Source organism: Muscardinus avellanarius (assembly GCF_963383645.1).
Source record: "Muscardinus avellanarius genome assembly, chromosome: 8".
In the NCBI taxonomy this organism is placed as follows: Eukaryota; Metazoa; Chordata; class Mammalia; order Rodentia; family Gliridae; genus Muscardinus; species Muscardinus avellanarius.
In genome coordinates, this window is record NC_137794.1 from 98,092,070 (window position 1) to 98,113,629 (window position 21,560).

The 21,560-nt window shown below is 39.1% G+C and overlaps 1 protein-coding gene across 2 annotated transcripts in view; it reads right to left on the bottom strand.

Moving 5' to 3' along the window:
• EPM2A (EPM2A glucan phosphatase, laforin) overlaps positions 1-18,448 on the bottom strand; it is a gene marked incomplete at both ends in the record, with an annotated part of 99,941 nt that extends 81,493 nt beyond the window's left edge. For both annotated transcript variants that reach the window (XM_080699827.1, XM_080699828.1), the window contains one exon: positions 18,178-18,448. In XM_080699827.1, coding sequence (XP_080555953.1) covers positions 18,178-18,448 — 271 coding nt within the window. The remainder of the gene's footprint in view (positions 1-18,177) is intronic.
• Between the last annotated feature and the right edge of the window lie 3,112 nt (positions 18,449-21,560).

Sequence of the window (21,560 nt, forward strand, 5' to 3'; positions counted from 1 at the left end):
TCAAGATAAATCAGGCTCTGGAATTTTGCTGCATAATGACTCTCACAGTCATCAAATCTATTTTTACTGATTTCAATCAATGGAGATGGTAATGTGTTGGTATTTTATGTGAACACATAAATTGAAGCTACGAAAATAACATCCAAAATATTTAGCAATAACAGATCAGACTCTGATAATTCTCTTTGCTCACAGAAGTAGTAATGAAGCCTTTTATGACTAAAATAATAAAAATAATGAGTTCTGAGTAATCAATCCCTAAGGGTTTATTGAGCTAAAATTCATGGAAATACTCTTTATTAATGTGGCCTTTTATTTACCATTTAAAAAGATGAAGGTCATGGATTGAAAATGTTAAGCTTTCCACTCCTCTATATATTGACTGTACATGGTCCAGGACACCAGCACCAAAACAGAAAACTCAGAAAATTCTCCATTAATGAAATTCAAACTGGTGATAGTGTCAGAAGAGCACCAAGAATGAGCTTGTTGAAGCAGAGGTCCTGGCATTCATCCTTTTACTATCACAGTCACAATGAGCTGTGGCCTCACATTGTCTCTTTCACAGAAAGCTAAAATCTCCTCAAACATCTCTCATCTCATTAAGCTCCCCATTCACAGCCTTTCTGCAGACACAATGCCGGAATTTTTTCCCATCCACTCTCACATCCCAAACATATGGGCACTCTTTTGACATAAAGAAAAAGTCACTGTCAGATGCATTTTATTTCTTTAAACTTCATTAACTATGTCATATTAACTCATACTGATTCTGAATAATTTATCCAGATTATTATTTTGTTTCTATTGGAGTTACTGAGGAATGTGTTATAATATTAGAAAGACTCTACCACTTTTTAGGGGGTAGAGCAGAAGGCTCCTAACTTTTTTCCCTTCCCAAACTGTGAACATGCAACATTTTCTTTTACTTTCCTTGAAATTAACACTCCATTCCTCTTCTATGGGACACAAATGAGTCACCCAAAAGTAGCAAAACTTATTTCAATGCTCATTAATTCTGGAAAATGATCAAGGACCTGATGTTGTGGGAGATAAAGAAATTGCAGTCATTTCCACTCCTGTGTTAGGAGTGGATTGGGACTGTGAATCACTCCACTAACATTTATTTTAGATAGATATGTGTCAAATCCAAGAGTGGCGAAGAAAAATACACTTCTCATTTTTATTTGAATTCTGTTCTTGATGATGTTCTCAAGACTCTGGGTCATTCTGACTGAAGTGACCCATTAAAGGGATGTTATTTTGTAAAAAAAAAAAAAAAAAAAAAAAAAAAACAAGGGAAAGATTAAGAGAAATAACAAGAACTAAATAGAGTAAATGTGGTCTCAATTCACTACTTCATCGCTTTCACATTTTTTCTCTCAACTTCCTTCTTTCTAATAACTCAGAGATATCTCACATCTTACACTGCCACCAAGAACTTCTGATCTATTCAGTCCCAGAGCTCACAGTTTATGTGTAAAATTTCCATGACCTGCCTAGTACCAGTGATATGGTCTGGAAACAAAAGTGCTAAATCATGCTACCTAGCATGTTAAGACAAACTGGTCAATGAAATACTGTAAGAGACAACCCATTAAGTACTGAATTATGTTCCTCAAAATTAATATGTTGAAGTTCTCATCTCCACTTCCTCAGAATGTGACCTTATTTGGAAACAGGTTCTTTACAGAGGCAATCAACATTAAAATTAGATTATTTGGGTAACAAACACCTGAACCAAAATGACTAGAGCCTTTAAGAAGAAGTGATCTGTACACTGCAACAGAGAGGGAAGATGATGCAAAGATGCAGGGAGAAGATGGCCATCTGATATGCCAAGTGAACAGGACAGGAACAGAGCCTTCGCTCCCAGACCTCTCTGAAGGAACCAGCCATGCCAATGCTGTAAGCTCAGCCTTTTAACCTGCAGGACCATGGGACAATAAACTTCATTTGCTTAAGCCACCCTGTCTGTGGTCTGTGGTACTTTGTTACAGCAGCCCTAACAAATCAATATGCTAACTTAAAGACATAAAGTTGGATATCAATTTACTAAACCTCTTAAGTTTTAATAATAGATTACTTAAAAATCTGTAATTTTCATGGGCCAATTCTAATCTAACACAAACATTGTTATGACACAAAAGGTAACATGAAATGAAGTTAGTTCATGCATAAGGAACCAAAGGGTAGAAAAAATAATGATAATTCCAATGTTGAATTTATGGCCATTAAAATCTAAGAATCTAAAGCTTTATCCAGAGCATTATTGAGTGTAGACAGAACTTAATGTCAGGTTATAAGTAAAGAGTAAAATATTTTCAGCATGAAGACAGGAGAATCCCAGGTTTGCAGCCAGCCTCAGCTTCTTAGTGAGGCCCTCCACAACTTAGTGAGACCTTGTTTCAAAATAACGAGAATAAAAATAGGGCTGTGGATATAGCTCAGAGTTAGAATACCCCTGGGTCCAATCTGCAGTACTGATGAAAAAAAAAAGGTCTTCACCATGAACAAAGTAGTTGGAGAACAAGTAATTTAATTTTATAAGAAAGATACAACATATATATATATATATATATATATATATATATATATAAAATTATAACCACACATGTATAGAGGGGTACATACATATACAAATACATATATATAAATATTAGAAATATTCTTTATTGGTACATTGGAGTCATATATCTTAATGGAATACAAGATTGTAGAGACACACATCACTCAATTAGTCCTTACCCAATTCTTACCCATTCCCTCCTACCTCCCTTCTTCTCATCTTTGATTTACTGATTGACTTTGATATGCTTGTGAATGTGCATCATGTGCATTAGAGAATTAATCTCCTTCCCCCCTCCCACCCCCCTGATTTGGGTCACCTTATTTGCTCATCTATAGTTTCTCTTTTTTGTCTAGAGTTCCTCCTATGACCCATTTTCTCCTTAGCTTCTGCATATTAGGGAGAGCATCTGATTTCTTATTTTTTGTGACTGACTAATCTCACTTAGTATAATGTTCTCCAGTTCCTTACATTTCCCTGTAAATGACATAATTATGTTTTTGTTTATGGCTGAGTAAAATTCCATTGTGTACATATCTCATAGTTTTGAAATCCACTCATCTGTTGATGGGCATCTTGGCTGGTTCCATAGTTTGGCAATTGTGAATTGTGTGGCTATGAATATAGATACACATGCATTGGTTTGGTAGTTTGGTTTCTATTCTGTCGGGTAGATACCCAGAAGGGGTATTGCTGGATCATATGGTAAGTTCGTTCCCATTCTTCTGAGGATCCTCCATACTACTTTCCAAAGTGGTTGCACTAATTTACAATCCCACCAACAATGTATTAGAGTTCCCACTGCTCCACATCCTTGCCAGCATTTGTTGCTTGTGTTTTGAATGACTGACATTTTAGTTGGAGTTAGGTGAAATCTCAGGGTAGTTTTGATTTGCATCTCTCTGATTGCTAATGATGTTGAGCATTTTTCATGCATTTATTGGCCATTTGATTTTCTTCTTTTGTAAAGTGTTTATTTGTCCATTTGCCCATTTTTTGACTGGGTTATTTGTTTTCTTAGTGCTAAGTTTCTTGAGTTCTCTGTATATTCTAGATATTAGTTCTCTATCAAAGTAATAGTTGGCAAAAATTTCCTCCCATTTTATTGTCTCTCTGTTGAGGTTCTTGATAGTTTCCTTTGTTTTACAGAAGCTCTTCAGTTTAATGAGTACAAATAGAAAAAGAAGAACTAAAACTTTAACTATTTGCAGATGACATGGTACCATACACTAGATATAGCCTCATTGATACCGGCCATCTGCATAGACTTAAAAAGGCACAGAGAACCAGGCTTGCAACAGGAAAGGGACCAATGGCACTCAGTGTCTGCACAAAGAGAGACTGCAAAGGCCCAGTTTGTTGAATATTCATATATTTGTAGGGTTTCATTATTCTGTCTTTGATATTGTGTGTGTGTTTGTATGCTTGTTTACTCTCTTCCCAACCACTCTCCTAAGCTTCTTCCCTTGTATATACCTACTCTCATCTGTCCATCCCATTTCTTTTTTTAATCTCTTTTCTCTTCCTTGTCTTGTATTAAATCTACTTAATCTCACTATACTAAATACTCTACATTGGTTACTAGAATACTACTACATATTCACTATCTCTAATTTCTACTACATACTACTTTACCAAACTCATACACTCATTCTATTCAATCCTATCTATGGCTTTACCCAGTTCTTTCATTTACGACTTCACTTCCCTCCTCACTCAAACTTCACTTTTGACTACAACACAACTTGCCCTTGACACCTAGACACTGAGAGATATTTATCAAAAGCAAAAGATACAAATTTCTAAAATCATGAGAAAGAGGAATGGCAAAGAAGCAATGAGTTCCCACAACCCCACAATAACAGAAAATGACAGCACAGAATTGCAGAGATTTCCAGAAGGACAAATCAGGAATATAACTATAAAAATAATATAGCACTTTCAAAAAATTTAGAGAAAGTCTAAAAGAAATAAAGAATTCAATCACTGAAGTGAAGGCATCAATTCAAACTATAAATAATTGACTGGAACACATGGGGTATAGAATCTTGCTCAGAATATGTTCACTCAAAAACAAACACATAGTATATAATTTAGAAAAAAAATTCAAAAGCATGAGTTGGACACTGAAGAAATACGGGCCTATTTTTTAAAAGTTAACCTAAGAATAATAGGCATAGAAGGTTAAACCAAAGGGATCAACAATCTTTTCAAAGAAGTAATATCAGAAAATTTTCCAAACATAGAACAAGAGGTCGATACACAGTTGTAGGAAACTTACAGAACTCCCTTTAGACAAGATCAGAGAAAAGGTTCACCACACCACATATAGTCAAACTGACCAACAAAGAAGCCAAGGAAAGAATATTAGAGGCAACAAAAACAAAGGACCAAGTGACAATCTGAGGCAAATGAATTAGAATCACTTCAGACTTCCCAAATCAAGTCATGAAAGCCAGTGGGCCTGGAGTAACATATTCCAAACTCTGGAAAAAAGAAACTTGCAGCCAAAAATTTACTGTATGGCAAGACTATTTCTCAAATTAGATAGGGAAATCAAAATCTTCCACAACAAAAAGAATCTGAAAGGATATATGTCTTCAAAAGCAAAACCAGAGAAAATACTCAAAGAGATTAACTGCAAAGAAGAAATAAGTAATATACACTAGAACTAGAGAAATAAAAAATTTCCATCAAGCAAACAGCTAAGAAAAGAAGAACAAACACCATCTCAAACAGAAGGTAAAACTCAACATGTTAGGAATTAAAAATCATCTCTCAATAATCACACTGAAAAATGGCCTAAACTTCCCAATGAAAAGACATAAGTGGCAAAATGGATTAAAAATCAGAATCCATCTATCTACTGCCTGCAAGAAACACATCTTACAAGTAAAAATGGCAACAAACTAAAGAAAAAGGGCTGGAGCAAGGTAATCCATGCCAATGGAACTTTAAGACAAGCACAAGTAGCAACTATGGTATCAGACAAGTTATATTTCAAGCCCAAGCTTCCTAAAAGAGACAAATCAGGTCATGTTTTACTGGTAAAAGGAACAATCCAGCAAGATAAAATAACAATGTCAACATTTATGCCCCAAACATAGGTGCAGCTTTCATTAAAAAAAAAAAAAAAATTTGTGACATTAAGACAAAAAAGTCCCAATACAATAATACTAGGAAACTTCAACACCCCTCTCGCACCATTAGACAGATCATCTAGACAACGAGTCAGTAAAGATGCCTCAGACCTAAAGAATACCATCAAACAAATGGACCTATTAGACATTTATACATATATAGTCCACCCAACTACAGCAGAATTCACATTTTTCTCAGTTGTTCATGGAACCTTCTCCAAAATAGATTAAATTCTGGGCCACAAAGTGAGCACTAGCAAATTAAAAAATGTGACATACTTCCTTGTGTTTATTCAGACCATAATGGAATAAAATTAGAAATCAACTATAAGAAGACCTAGAGAAACCACATAAACATGTGGAGACTGAACACCACACTGCTGAATGAAGAATGGGTGACAGAAGAAGGGATGAAATCAAGAAATTTCTACAAACAAATGAAAATAGAGATATAACATATCAAAGCCTCTGGGACACTTTGAAGGTAGTATGAAAAGAAAAATTCATAGCACTGAGTGCCCACATAAGAGGAACAGAAAATCACCAAAGAAATAACCTAATGACACACCTCAAAGCCCTTGAAAAACAGAAACAGTCTAACCCCTAATCCAACAGAAGACAGGAAATTATTATTAAAATCAGAGCAGAAATCAATGAAATAGAGAATAAAAAAAATACAAAAATCAACAAAATCAAAAGCTGGTCTCTCAAAAAATTAACAAAATAGATAAACCATTATTCAACTTAACCAAAAAAAGAATATTAACTCAAATTATGAAGATAAGAGGTGAAAAATGAGATATTACTACTAAAAGTATAAAAATCCAGAGGATTATCAGAGACTTCTTTGATAAACTATACTCCAACAAAATGGAAAATCTGGAGGAAACTGACAACTTTCTAGATAAATATAATGTGCCTAAACTGAGTCAAGAAGATATAAAAATTTTTAAACCAACCAATAGAAACTAAAGAGATTGAAGCAGCCATAAAGAGCCTACCATCAAAGAAAAGCCCAGGACAAGATGGTTTCCCAAGTTCATTTTATAAAAACTTTATAGAAGAGCTACTCCCAATACTTCTCAATCTTCATGAAATAGAAAGAAGCAGGACTCTCCCAAATACATTTTATGAAGCCAACATTACATTAATACCAAAACCTAATAAAGACAGCTAAAGAAAAAAAAAAAAAAAAAAAAAACTATGGGCCTATGTCGTTGATGAACTTGAATCCAAAACTGCTAAAAAAAATATTAGCAGCACGCATTCAAAACCACATCAATAAAACCATACACCATGAGCAAATAGGGTACAACCCAGGATGCAAAGCTGGTTCAACATGTGAAAACCAATCCATATAACTCATCACATAAACAGAACCAAAGTCAAAAATAACATGGTCATTTCAATAGATATTGAAAAAGTATTTGACAAAATCCAATATCCATTTATACTAAAAGCATTGAAGAGAATCAGAAGGAACATACATGATCATTTCAATAGATATTGAAAAAGTATTTGACAAAATCAAATATCCATTTATACTAAAAGCATTGAAGAGAATCAGAATAGAAGGAACATACCTCAACATCATAAAGGCAATCTACAATAAGCCCACAGCCAACACCATATTAAATGGGGAAAAGCTGCGAGAATTCCCCCTAAAAACAGGAACAAGACAAGGATGTCCATTATCACCACTTCTTTTCAATATAGGACTTGAGATTCAAGCCATAGCAATAAGGCAAGAAAAAGAAATCAAAGGAGTACAAATAGGAAAAGAAGAACTCAAATTTCACTACTTGCAGATGACATGATACTATACTTAGAAGACCCAACAAACTAACCAAAAGGCTTAAGAACTGATCAACAAATTCAGCAAAATGTCTGGATACAAAATCATAAAGATAAACACAATTATATCATTTACAGGGAAATGTAAGGAACTGAAGAACATTATGCTAAGTCAGATTAGTAAATCACAAAAAAATAAGAAATCGGATGCTTTCCCTAATATGCAGAAGCTAAGGAGAAAATGGGTCATAGGAGGAACTCTAGACAAAGAAGGAGAAACTATAGATGAGCAAATAAGGTGACCCAACTGAGAGGGATAGTAGGTGGAGGAAATGGGGAGGGAATTGGGTAAGGGCTAATTGGGTGATGTGTGCATGTATGCCTCCACCATCTTTACTCCATTAAGATGTATGACTACAATGTACCAATAAAATAAATAAATAAATAAATAAATAAATAAATAAATAAACTTAACCAAGGAGGTAAAAGGCCTCTACAAAAAAAAAAAAAAATAGAACACTGAAAAAAGAAACTGAAGAAGATCTTAGAAGATGGAAAGATCTTTCATGTTCTTGGATAGGCAGAATAAATATCATCAAAATTCCCATACTTGCAAAAGTGATCTACAGATTCAACGCAATACCCATTAAATTACCAAGATCACCCAGGCGTGGTGGTGCACGCTTGTAATCCCCGCACTTGGGAGCCTGAGACAGTAGGATCGCACAAGTTCAAAGCCAGCCTCAGCTACTTAGTGAGGCTCTCAGAAATGTAGTTAGACCCTGTTTCCAAATAAAATATGAAATAGGGCTGGGAGTATAGCCCAGAGGTAGAAAGCCTCTGAGTTCCACCCCCAAGTACCACACACACAAAAAAAATTACCAAGATCATTCCTCACAGATATAGAAAAATCAGTCTTTAAATGCATTTGGGACAACAAAACCCTAGACTAGCCAAAGTGGTTCTTGGCAACAAAAACCATGCAGGAGGAATCACAATACCTGACTTTAAACTATACTACAAAGCCATAGTGATAAAAAAAAAACAGCATGGTACTGGCACAAAAATAGATACACAGACCAATGGGGCAGAAGACTCAGAAACAAATCCACACACAGCCAACTGATATTTGACAAAGGGGCAAAAATATATACTGGAATAAAAGACAGTCTGTTCAAAAAATGGTGTTAGCAAAACTGGTTAACCATATGCAGAAAAATAGAAATAAATCCCACTTTCTCACCCTGCACAAGAGTAAATTGATGATGGATCAAAGACTTGGAAATTAGATGAGAGATCTTGAAGATCATTGAATAGGGTACAGATCCAACACTGCAACACATAGGCATAGCTAAAAACTGTCTCAACAAGACTCCAAAGGCACAAGAAACTAAAAGCTGGATCAATATGTGGAATTGCATTAAACTTTGCAAAATTATTAAGAATATTCTTTAGAATATTATTAAGGTATTCTTAATAATATCTACCTAACACCTTTAGAATCAGAGACTTCTTATAGAAAGACTAGCTTGGAAACTAGCAAAATACATGAAACAAATATTTTTAGATGCTGAGCTGAAGGCAGTACAAACCTATAATCTCTGAAAGAAGGAAAATAAACAAGGTGACACATGAATGGCATAGATTTCTGTCTGTTGGGAATCTCTGAGCCATGACAGTCAGATAAGTATTTCACATAGAGCCTAGTGGTATCACATTGGGGTCCTCTCCAAACTTTGGGGAGATCAAAGTGAGGGTTAAATGCCAGAGATGAAAAAGGTATGTAAAGAAATAGGTCCAGAAATCTGCATAAAAGTCTCCTAAACTCTGGCACATGTCAATCTGTGCATGCATATGGTAAAATCTGATAGATCCATCAAAGAACAAATGGTAATATAAGAATAATTTTTTAAAATTTTAAGCCAGACTGTTTTTAGAGCTCACAAAGAACTATAGATTATCTAAGTTTCCACCAGACAGAATGAGGAGATCTTACTGAATATATGGGCAGTCGATAGAGTATCTAGAAGGGTTATTGCTAAGTAGTGGGGTTAAAGTAGATTCACAGGAAAAGGAACCAGAGAACTCTGCAAATCTTCAAGATAAATCACAAAAGGAACAAAAGAATCTACAAGTAAATTTACTGCCAGAAAAATTCCAAACTCCTTGGAATAACTGAATCACAGTGTCTAGCATTCAACAAAAATCAATAGAGAAAAGTTAATTTCCTTACTATATATATATATATGGTGATGAACAACTGAAATTAAAAATTGAAAAAAGTTAAATATGTCATTTTAAATAGCACTAAAATACATATGTATAAACAACAATACTGGAGAAATATTCCATTGAAATACTTAATATTGCTAAGATGTCAGCTATTCTGAAGTTGATATACAAATTAAACACAAAATCATAGCAAGCTACTTTGTAGATATCAACAAACTTTTCCTAAACTATATTTGGAAAGGCAAAGAGCCAACACAATACTGAAGGACAAAACTGGAATATTCATATTAACTACTTTAAGATCAATATAAAGGTACAGTAATCAACACAGTATACTACTGGTCAAGAACAGCTAAGTTTGTGGTATTAAACAGGGTCATAGAAATAGACCTGTGCAACTGTGCACAACTTATTTTTGACAAAGGTAATTTTTTAAAAATATTTTTAACAAATGATGCGGGAACAATGCGATATGCATATGAAAAAAGAAACCTATTCACAGACCTTATACCACACATAAAATTTAACCCAAAATGATTGTAAATCTTTTAGTAAGCTCTAAAACTATAAAATTTGGGGAAGACAACATACAAGCACATCTAGTGGGCTTGGGAATAATGTATTTGATTTGATACCAAAAAGCACAAAATGATGAGAAAAAAATGGTTCATTTGACTTATTAAAGTTTTGATTTCAAGAACACATATAATAATAAAAAAGTTATAGAATGTGAAGAAACATTTGCAAATCACATTATCACACAATTTTCTTTCTTTCTTTCTTTTTTTTTTTTTTTTTGGTGGTACTGGGATGGAACCCAGGGGCTTCCTACCTCCAGGATACACTCCCACACCTATTTTATATTTTACTTGGAAACAGGGTCTCACTAAGTTGCTGAGAGCCTCAATAAGTAGCTGAGGCTGGCTTCAAATCTGTGCGATCTTCCTGTCTCAGCCTTCCAAGTACTGAGATTACAAGCACATACCACCATACCTGGCTTCCAACAATACAATTTTAAAATGGAAAAAAGATCTAAAGCAGACACCTTTAGATTTGATACCAATTAAAGAAGATATGAACATAGCCAATAAATGTATGAAAAATTGCTTATCATCACTTCTCGTTAGAGAATTGCAAAAAGAAATGGCCACCATGTGCCATTTACAATGGTGAAAACCCAACAATTCCAATATTGATGAGTATTTCAAGCAACAAGAACTCTCATTCATTGCTGGTAGAATGAAAAATATTGATATGGCCACTCTAAAAATCAGTATGAAAGTTTATTGCAAAGCATAATATACTATTATCATCTGATCCAGCAAACACATTCTTAAGTATTTACTCAACTGATTTGAAGACTCATGCCCACACAAAAGCTGTAAAGCAATACTTATAAGAGCTTTATTCATAATCACTGAAGCCTGGAAGCAACCAAGATGGCCTTCATAGCTAATGGACAAACAGTGGTACATGCATATAGTAGAATATTATTCATATATCTAAAATACTGAGCTAAGAAGCTTCAAAAGGGCAAAGAGATATCAAATGCGATTTCTAAGTGAAAGAAGCTGATGTGAAAAGACTATACTGTGTAATTCTAATTATATGACATTGTAGAAAAGGCAAAGTATAGAGATGGTAATAGATCAGTGATTGTCAGGGGATTGGGGAGAGAAGGTTGGAGACAAGACAGGGGAGAGGCAGGAGGTATGGCTTGGTGGCAGAGTACTTGTCTAGTACATCCAAATGAGGCCCAGGGTTTGATCTCCAGCAGTAATAATAATTAGTAATAATAATTAACAATAATAATTAATAATAATAATAAATCTGAAGCAGCACCACAATAGCAGATACATGACACGGCATAGGTTAAAATGCATATGACTTTGTATTACAAAGAGTGCATCTGTTCCCCATGCATGTACATGTTAATTAACACACACATTGTATGTGTGTGTGTGTGTGTGTGTGTGTGTGTGTGTGTGTATTCTTTATTCTGTGAGCTAAAAGACCTACAAGCACTCATCTAGGACTGAGGAGCACACCTACTACCCAGATCTTGGTTTCTCATACCACTGTACAGTTAACCAAAATAAAACTCTCTAGAGATTTGGTTGATTTTAGTGTTAGGACTGGAAATTAAAATGATAATTCCTGAGCATCTCTTAGTGTCAGAAAGTGGAAGTGCTCAAAACCAAACACACCACACTAGCATGGTGCACACCTTTGTAATCCCAGCACTGGGTGAGACAGGAGGATGGCAGGTTCGAAGCCAGCTTCAGCAATTCAGTGAGACTTACATCAACTTATAAATAAAAAATAAAGGTAAGGCTGGAGTGTAGCTCAGAAGTAGAATGCCCCTGGGTTCAATCTCTAGTACCACAAAACACACACACACCTTAAAAACTCAAAATAAAAAAAAATGTATCATATCAAAGAAACACAGGAGGCCCCAAAAGCTCTCAGAGGACAAACCAAGAAAGATTTGAGCACAAAATAAACAAAGTAAGAGATTATAAACCATTTATATGGTAGTATCCATGAATCCACAATGATGTGAAAAATTGAATAAATAAATAAATGAGGGAAATGTGAAAAATCCCCCATGCAAGTAAATTATTAATAATTTGCATAGACATTCTGTTCATGAGATGAAGGGTATGTCCACACTCCTCAAATAAGAACTGTGCATGCTAACTTCTTCCCAGAGAAAACAGTATGGAAAGGGATAAAAACAGTAAAGAAAGCTAACAAACAGTATCTCAGCCAGATGACTACGGTTAATGCCAACCATGGTCAGCCATGTTGGTACTTGTATGATATGGTAAGGAAGGCACTTTATTTCTATGATCTTTTCAAAAACCTATAATCCCAATCTAATCATGAGGGAAAAAAAGCAGAAGCATTCTACAAAACAGATGATAGGTATTCTTTAAGTAAATGAGTGTTGTGTGCACGTATGCCTCTATCATCTTGTACTCCATTAAGATGTATGACTACAATGTACCAATAAATAATAATAAATAGTAAAAAAAAAAAAAAAGCCAAGGCTATCTCAGAAGCAAGGAAGGTCTGAGAAAGAAAACATTGCAGCCATAAGATTAATCATACTGTAATAATATGAGAGGTTATATCACCAAAGTATGCTGGGATAAAATAGTGAAATCAAAGAATAGACTCTAGTTAATAATAAGTTATATAAACAGTTTCTTAATTTTCACAAGTACACTAAACCAATTTAAAAAGTTAGCAACAGAGGAAACTGTGTAAGGAATACATGGAAAATCTTTATACTAACTTTGTAACTTTTCCATAAACCTAAAACTATTGTAAGTAAACTGTGTATTTTAAAAGAACATGCAATATGATCCAACATGTGTTTTTTAAAAAAGCTATGTTTTCTAAGGAATCTCCACACTGATCTCCCTAGCAACTGAACTAATTTGCACTCCCACTAGCAATGTAAAAGAGTTCCTATTTCCCAATACCCTCGCCAGCATTTGTTGTTATTTGACTTCTTTATGCTTGCCACTCTGATTGGGGTTAAATGGATTTTCAGTGTAGTTTTGATTTGCATCTCCCTGATGGCTAATGATGTTGAACATTTTTTTCATATATCTACTGGCCATTTGTATCTCTTCTTCTGGGAATGGATCCATCATATGATCCAGTTATACCACTCCTGGATATCTTTCCGAAAAAAAAAAAAAGAACTAGAGTAACATATGCATAACCATATTCACAGCAGCACAATTTGCAATGGCCAAAATATGGAACCAACCTAGGTCTCCATCAACAGATGGATGGATTGCAAAATTATGGGAAATACACACAATGGAATTCTACTCAGCAATAAAGAACAAAATCATATCATTCGCAAGAAGATGGAAAGACCTGGAGAACATTATGTTAATCAAAATTAGCCAAGCAAATAAAGAGAAGGGACTTGTGTTTTCTCTAATAAGCCCAAGCTAGGGAGTATTAGGGATACTAGAAGGACTCCAGATAATGGAGGAGAAACCTCAGCAAAGCTATAAAGGAAGGGTAGGGGAGGTGTTGGAGTGGGGAAGGGAATGCGGCGCAGGGGAGGGCACCAAGCACTGTGTGAATGTATGCCATTGTTATTATGATTCACATTATGATGTAACCTATAGTATACCAATAAAAAATTCAAAAAGAACAGTGCCTTAAAAAGCACAGTCAAGGAAACCATCAACAGAGTAAAGATAAGCCTACAGACTGGGAGAAAATATTTGCTAGCCAAAGGATTAATATCTAAAATATTAGTATAAGGGCAAAATGATGGAATGGCTGCTGGTATTAAGAATTAAATAGTGATCTCAGAAACACAGGGAAGTTTAATCAAATACAAAAGATGAATATATATAAGCTAAAATGTTAGAGCTGTGTGCTTCATAAGCAGAAGGTATAATATATGGCTAACAGACATTTCAGAGGGAAAAAAAGACAAAACAGAAAGGAGGAGTCAATCCAAGAAATAACTGAAATTTTCCATGCGTTAAAGGAAATAATTTCTGGAATTAAGGGAGCCAACCAAGTGTCAGATAATATGAACAAAAACTGGTGAGATGGAATATAGTAAAATAATATAAAAACTTTTAAAGCTTCAAAGGAGGACACAGCTTACGGCCTGCAAATTAATGGGCCTGATGTTACTGGGTTTGACACTAGAATTATCAGCCAAAGAAAAGTGTGAGAAGGTACTAAAGCAAGTCAATCATGGGAAAATTACTTCGAGATCAGAATATTCTATTAATTAGGATCAATCAAGCATGACGGCAAAGTAAAGACAACTGTGGCATATATAGGAACTCGGATATTATATCTTCCATTAACCACTGCTTGAAAATTGATAATGCAATCCAACAAAATGATTAAGATATTCAAGAAAGAGGATAATGCAGAACCCAAAACAATGACTAACACTGGAGTTCATTTTTTTAAAAAAGTTGCATATTTATAGCTCTGCTCAGGAAGCTACATAGAAGCAAAAATTAGAATAGGAATTTTAGTTCTACAAAGGAAAGATGTTTTCGAAAAGCCAGCTGATCATAGTGGCACCTGCTTGAAATCCCAGTACTTGGGAGGCAGGAGGATCACAGGTGTGAAGCCAGCCTCAGCAACTTACAGGGACCCTTAGCAAATTAGTGATACCTACTTCAGAATAAAAAATAAAAAGAGCTGAGGTGTGTAGCTCAGAAGTAGTATCTCCCTGGGTTCAATCTGAAGGAGGGAGTGGAGAAGAGTAAGAGGAGGAAGAGGAGGAGAGGGAGTAGGAAGAGGAGGAAAAGGAGGAGGAAGAGGAGGAGGGTGGCAATTTACACTTATCAAATAGTGCGACTGAGCAGGAAATGCTGAGGATCAGTGTGATTCTTCTGTTAAAATAATCAACAAAAATGTTAAATTAAATTATAAAATAATATTTTAGTTCAAAGATGAAACTTAAAAAAATCCTCTGTTATCTTGAGTATATCTGGAGATGACTTATAATGAAGAAAAGAGAATTTTTCCTTCCGGTGACAGTTTCCATTTCACAGAATTTTTTCCTTTTTTATTAATCAAATTACACAACTTGGCTTCTTTAGTAATAGTAGTAGTAGTAGTAGTAGTAGTAGTAGTAGTAGTAGTAAAAATAATAACCCCATTTCACATCACAGATGTACTCCTTTAGATTGCTAATATATGTGCTATTCTAAAAATGAAATTCACATGAGGCAGTGTAGTCTGCGGTGAGGTGAAGTAGCTATTCCCGGGCACAGTCAGGCTGGTGAGCCCACAACCTGCCACCAGGTCCGTGCTTTCCCACACCTGCTCTGTGACTTTTCACTACACTCTTTGTTCATCTACAGCCCTTAGGGTCAACCTATCACCCTAAGGCAAGAAGGCACGGTGCCAAAGAGCGAGCAGAATGCAAACAGAGGACTGAAGTGGGGCCCAAGCGAAGTAGAGAATGGGACGCAAGGCGGCTCTTTTGCTTATTCTCTTCTTAGGAACTTTTTTTTTTGGGGGGGGGGTGGTACTGGGGTTCCTGGAAACCCTTCTATCTCCGAGTTACACTCCCAGACCTATTTTATATTTTTATTTGGAAACAGGGTCTCTTAAGCCAGCGCAGCTGGCTTTGAACCTGCGCGATCTTCCTGTCTCCGCCTCCCATGCGCAGGGATTACAAGCGTGCGCCGCCACGCCCGGCAACATTTTAAAGAGGATTAGAATAATGAACCTTTCTACATTATAAAAAATCAATAGTCAGTTTCATTTCTGCAACGTCAAAAAAAATCTAAAAATCATCAAGGAAAGAAGCAATCAGGACCTTTGGCCAACGTCCTCCTGTGTCATAACAGGTATGGTGCTTTATTTGGTGTTCGCCCAGCAGATGTCTGGGTATACAGAAAATGACTAGACGATACAGACTGCCTAATTTTAATTTTAAAAATTACATCTCATTTATGTGGTGTTACTACCATAAAAACTAAAAATCAGAAAAGTTAAAGTGAATACATTAAGAAACAGCAATATAAGCAAGTTATTCAGAGCTTTGGCAGGAAATCAGAAAAACTAAAAAGAGAAAAATGAGAGGGTCTGGAGATAGAAAAACCCTTTGTACCACCTACATTTTTTACAAAATGAGCAAATAAATTATTATGAAAAATAATTCTACACTATGATGAATCATAGTAATGCCCTGTAAAGGAAGGCCAAGCTGAAGAGAGCACGTCTTTAGGTATGTTCTAGCACACTAAAAGGACAATAATGCAAGCCGGCGTGGTGTAATCCCAGCATTCGGGAGGCTGAGACAGGAGGATCGCGGTTCGCGGACAGCCTCAGCTACTTAGTAAGACGCTCTGCAATTCAGTGAGACCGGTTTCAAAATAAAGAATAAAATAATAGGGCAGGGGGTGTAGCTCGGAGGTAGAATGCCCCTGGGTTCCATCCACAGACCGGCAAAAAAAAAACCAAAAAACAACACCACCATGCACAGCATACTTTGTACCTTTTTGGCCATTATTTTATTTTGTACCAACAGTATGTATTATTTTTATATCTTAAGAAATCGGAACATATTTTGATTGCCATATATATGGAATTCAAAAAAGAAAATCCATGTTTTGAAGTAGAGAATTAAAAAGTAGGGCTCCTGGGTTATGTCGCAAAAAAATAAAATAAAATCCAGAAGGGAAACACTCATTGTCTTTCCATTAGATCACTCAAACTCTAGGGAAAATTCTATTAGAGTTAGGGTTAGCAAGTGGTAGTGTAGGATTAGCAGAAAGGCCAGTTTTGACTAGTTGGGTCATTTTTGTAGAGAACTGGGAGAAGGGGAAGGCCTGAAAAAATAATTACGGAGCGTGGTGGCGCACACCTGTAATCTCAGTACTTGGGAGGCTCAGACAGTTGGGTCGCAGGCTCTAGAACAGCGTCAGCAACTTAGACTCTACGCAACCTAGGGAGACATTTTTGTTTTTGTTTTTTCTTGCAGTACTGGGGATGGAACCCAGCGTGCATTCTACCTGCAAGCTACACCGCAGCCCTATTTTTTATTCTTTATTCTGAAACAAAAATCTGACTGGAGTTGCAAAGGGCCTCACTAAGTAGCTGCCGGCAAACCGCGATCCTCCTGTCTCAGCCGCCAAATGCTGGTATTACAAGGGTGCGCCACCAACGCCCAGCTAGGAGCCCTTATTTTAAAACAAAACAAAACAAAAATCAGCAGAGCGTGGTGGCACACGCTTGTAATACCTGCACTTGGGAGGCGGAGACAGGTGCATGGTGCAGATTCGATGCCAGCTGTGCTGGCTTAAGAAACCCTGTTTCCAAATAAAAAAGTATAAAATGGGTCTCGGAGCGTAGCCCGGAGGTAGAAGGAACCCCAGTACCACAAAAAAAAAAAAAAAAAAAATTAAAAAGGTTGGGGGTTTGATTGTTCCTGGGTCCATCTCCAGCATCTATCTATCCATCCATCCGTGCCCCCCCCCCTCTCTCTCACACACACACAAACACACACACACATAAATTAAGGGCCGCACACAATCAAGGCCCGCTGAGCGCTGACCCCGTGGCCAAGCGGGCGCCTGGCCCTGGAGGAGGCCGCGGGCCGCAGTGCGGGCGCAGAGCCTGGGCGCGGGCCGGGGTGCAGGGCCGGGGTGCAGGGCCAGGGCATAGGGCCGGGGTGCAGAGCCGGGGTGCAGAGCCTCCGGGGTGCAAGCCGGGGCGCAGAGCCGGGGCATAGGGCCGGGGTGCAGAGCCGCCGGGGTGCAGAGCCGCCGGGGCGCAGGCCGGGGTGCAGGCCAGGGAGCAGGCCGGGGTGCAGAGCCGGGTGCAGGCCGGGGTGCAGGCCTGGGAGCTGGCCGGGGTGCAGAGCCGGAGTGCGGGGCCGGGGCGCAGAGCCGGGCGCTCGGCCTGCCCGGCGGCGGGCCGTACCTTCCCAGCAGAGCTCGCCTCCGGGTTCCCGCTTCAGGAACTTGTACCAGAAGGTGTCCACGCGCGCCGCCCCGGCCGCGGGCGCCAGCTCCACCTCCGCGAGCCACAGCGCCGGCTCCCGCGGCGCCCCGGGGCCCGGCCTGGCCGGCCGCAGCCGCAGCGCCGCGCGCGGCTCCCAGCGGCCCAGCTCGGCCCGCGAGCCCACGACCCGCAGCTCCGGCCGCGCGCCGGCCGCGCCGGGCGGCACCACCACCGCGAAGCGGAACCGCATGGCGCCGCGGCCCGGGGCAGCGCGCGGCCGGCCGCCCGGGGGCCGGGCCCGGGGCCGGGGGGCGCGGGCCGGGGGGCGCGGGCGGGCGGCGGCGCGGGGCCGGGGGCGCCGGGGCCTCGGGCGCGGGGGACTCGGGCGGCGCCGCGCCTTTCTCGGGCTGCATCCCGCGGCTGCGGCGGCGAGGTGCGGCGGCGATTCCCCTGCGCGGCGCTGGGGGACGCAGCGAGCGGCGAGGACGAGAAATAGGGCGAGCAGAGGGAGGAAAACTTCTCAGCTCCGCGAAGGCACGCTCTTCTTTTTTTTTTTAATTCGGTGCTGGGGGTTGAACCAGAGATATTATTCTAGGACTGAGCTACCCCCAGCCCTGTTTTCTTTCCTTCTTTTCATTGTTCTTTTTTTTGTTATTGTTTGTTTTTGGTTTGGTACTGGGGATTGAAAGCAGCTGCATACACCCCCAGTCCTGTCCACCTCCAAGCCACACCCCAGCCCTGTCTACCTACAAGTAACACCACCAACCCTGTTCACCTCCAAGCCACACCCACAGCCCTGTCCACCTCCAAGCTACACCCCAATCCTGTCTACCTCCAAGCTACACCCCAGCCCTGTCTACCTCCAACTTACACCCCCAGCCCTGTCCACCTACAAGCTATAACCCAGCCCTGTCCACCTCCAAGCCACACCCCAGCCCTGTCTACCTACAAGTAACACCACCAACCCTGTTCACCTCCAAGCCACACCCACAGCCCTGTCCACCTCCAAGATACACCCCAATCCTGTCCACCTCCAAGCTACACCCCAGCCCTGTCTACCTCCAAGCTACACCCCAATCCTGTCCACCTCCAAGCTACACCCCAGCCATATTCACCTCCAAGCTACACCCCCAGCCCTGTCCACCTACAAGCAACACCCCAGCCCTGTCTACCTCCAAATTATACCCCCAGCCCTGTCTACCTCCAAGCCACACCTACAACACTGTTTTTATTTTGGAACAAGATCTCTCTAGGTGGCTGATAATCTCTCTACTTGCTGGAATCGTCCTGTCCCGGCCTTCCAAAAGCTGGGATTACTGTGTGCCTCTTCAAAATTATCTTTATGAGATGGGTGCGGTGGCGCATACTTGTAATCCCTTCACTTGGGAGGTGGAGACAGGAGGATCGCACAGATTCGAAGCCAGCTGCACTGGCTTAAGAGACCCTGTTTCCAAATAATAAAAATATAAAATAGGTCTGGGAGTGTAGCCTGGAGGTAGAAGGGCTTCCACGAACCCCAGTATCACACACACAAAAAAATATCTTTATGAGGGTCATAAATAAGGGAATAAATGACGACTAGGCTGCACCTTGAAGTAGTCAACTGAGAGTCAGATACTGGACCCAAAGGAGACAGATCTCAATCCAGTCACTAGTCTCTCTGAACCTCGGGGGTTTTAATGTGTGACATGAGGGCATCACATAGTGGTCTCCAAAGCCTCTGCCACCCTATCAGCTCTAAGGGGTCTCAGATTGGTGGCCGGGAGCTTTACAGGCGCTAGAGCCAGTGGGAGTGAATTTTCTACTTTCCCCTGCCTGGTAGTCCAGCTGGAGACCTAGAAAAACATGATCACTTTCTTTTCTTAAAAAATACTATATATGTTTAGTATGGGGGGGGGGGTGTTTCAAACTAGGACTTTCAAAGATCAAAACAAAACTATACTTCTGTGATTATAAATGTTTACCTTTCGTGATTTGGGGAGAGAAGGACTGGGGATTGAACCCAGGGACATTCTACCTCTATTCTCTACCCACAGCCCTTTTCAGTTCAAAACAAGGTCTCTTTTCGTGAGCTGGCTTTGAACTTTATATAAACCTGGGTTTATGGGGGTGTGCCAGTGCCCAGCACTTCCATGATTTTTCTAATGGAATAAAAATAAAACTCCCTTTTTAAAATTTGCTTCTAGTAAAAACATTCTTTTTAGCTGGGCGTGGTGGCACACGCTTGTAATCTTCTTGCTTGGGAGGCAGAGACAGGAGGTTCATGCAGGTTCGAAGCCAGCCTTGCTGGCTTAAGAGACCTTGTTTCCAAATAAAAATATTAAAAAAAATAGATCTGGGAGTGTAGCCCGGAAGTAGAAGGGTTTACAGGAACCCCAATACCACCAAAAAAAAAAAAATCTTTTTAGTCTCTCTCTCTCTCTCTCTCTGTGTGTGTGTGTGTGTGTGTGTGTGTGTGTGTGTGTGTGTGTTACTGGGGGTGGAACCCAGGGGCTTTTCTACCTCTGGGCTATACTCTCAGACCTATTTTATACTTTATTTGGAAACAGGGTGTCACTAAGATGCTGAGAGCCTCACTAAGTAGCTGAGGCTGGCTTCGAACCTGTGTGATCCTCCTGTCTCCGCCTCCCAAGCACTAGGATTACAAGCGTGCACCACCACTCCTGGCTCTTTTTAGTCTTAAAGCATTTCTAGGTCAAGAAATACTTCCAGTGCCATAAACATCCTGTTTACATTTCTTACCTTCTGATTCCTTCACAGCATTATTCTTATATTCTTACCTTTCAATATTCACCAACATTTAACGTATCTCTTAAAGTAAATTAAAAGTCACAGAAAGACATGTATGCACCAGTATTTGGAAGCTTGCAAATAGTGGAAGGGGAAAATATCCCAAATTGTATGCATGCAGAAAATAACATGACAAGAAGAAATACAAGAAGTATAAACTACACAAATTTGCTCTCTGTAGAACAATAAGTAAACTGATGATACATTGCACTCTTAAACGTTGATATTCCACTCAGAGTTTGGTCGGTTGCTAAGCTTAAAGATAAACAAGAAAACTGGGAAGACAGCAAGGCTGGCCAAACAGGCTGATTCAGTAACAAAACAGACACTAATTCACAGTGGCGTGCAAGGCAGTCCGTTCAAGTTGCTCTTACAAAATCTTCTTGGAGTAATTGTAGGAAAATCAGAGTCACTTGGCCATACAAAGAGGCTATTCGTCTACAATGGAATTCAGACTGCAGTGATTCATCCCATTTCTTCAGGACCCTGGACCCTGGAGCTAGAAATTCAGGACTTTCTCCTGTTCTCTGGGACTGCCTGCAGTGTGTACTTTTCAAATGCCATTATTCCAC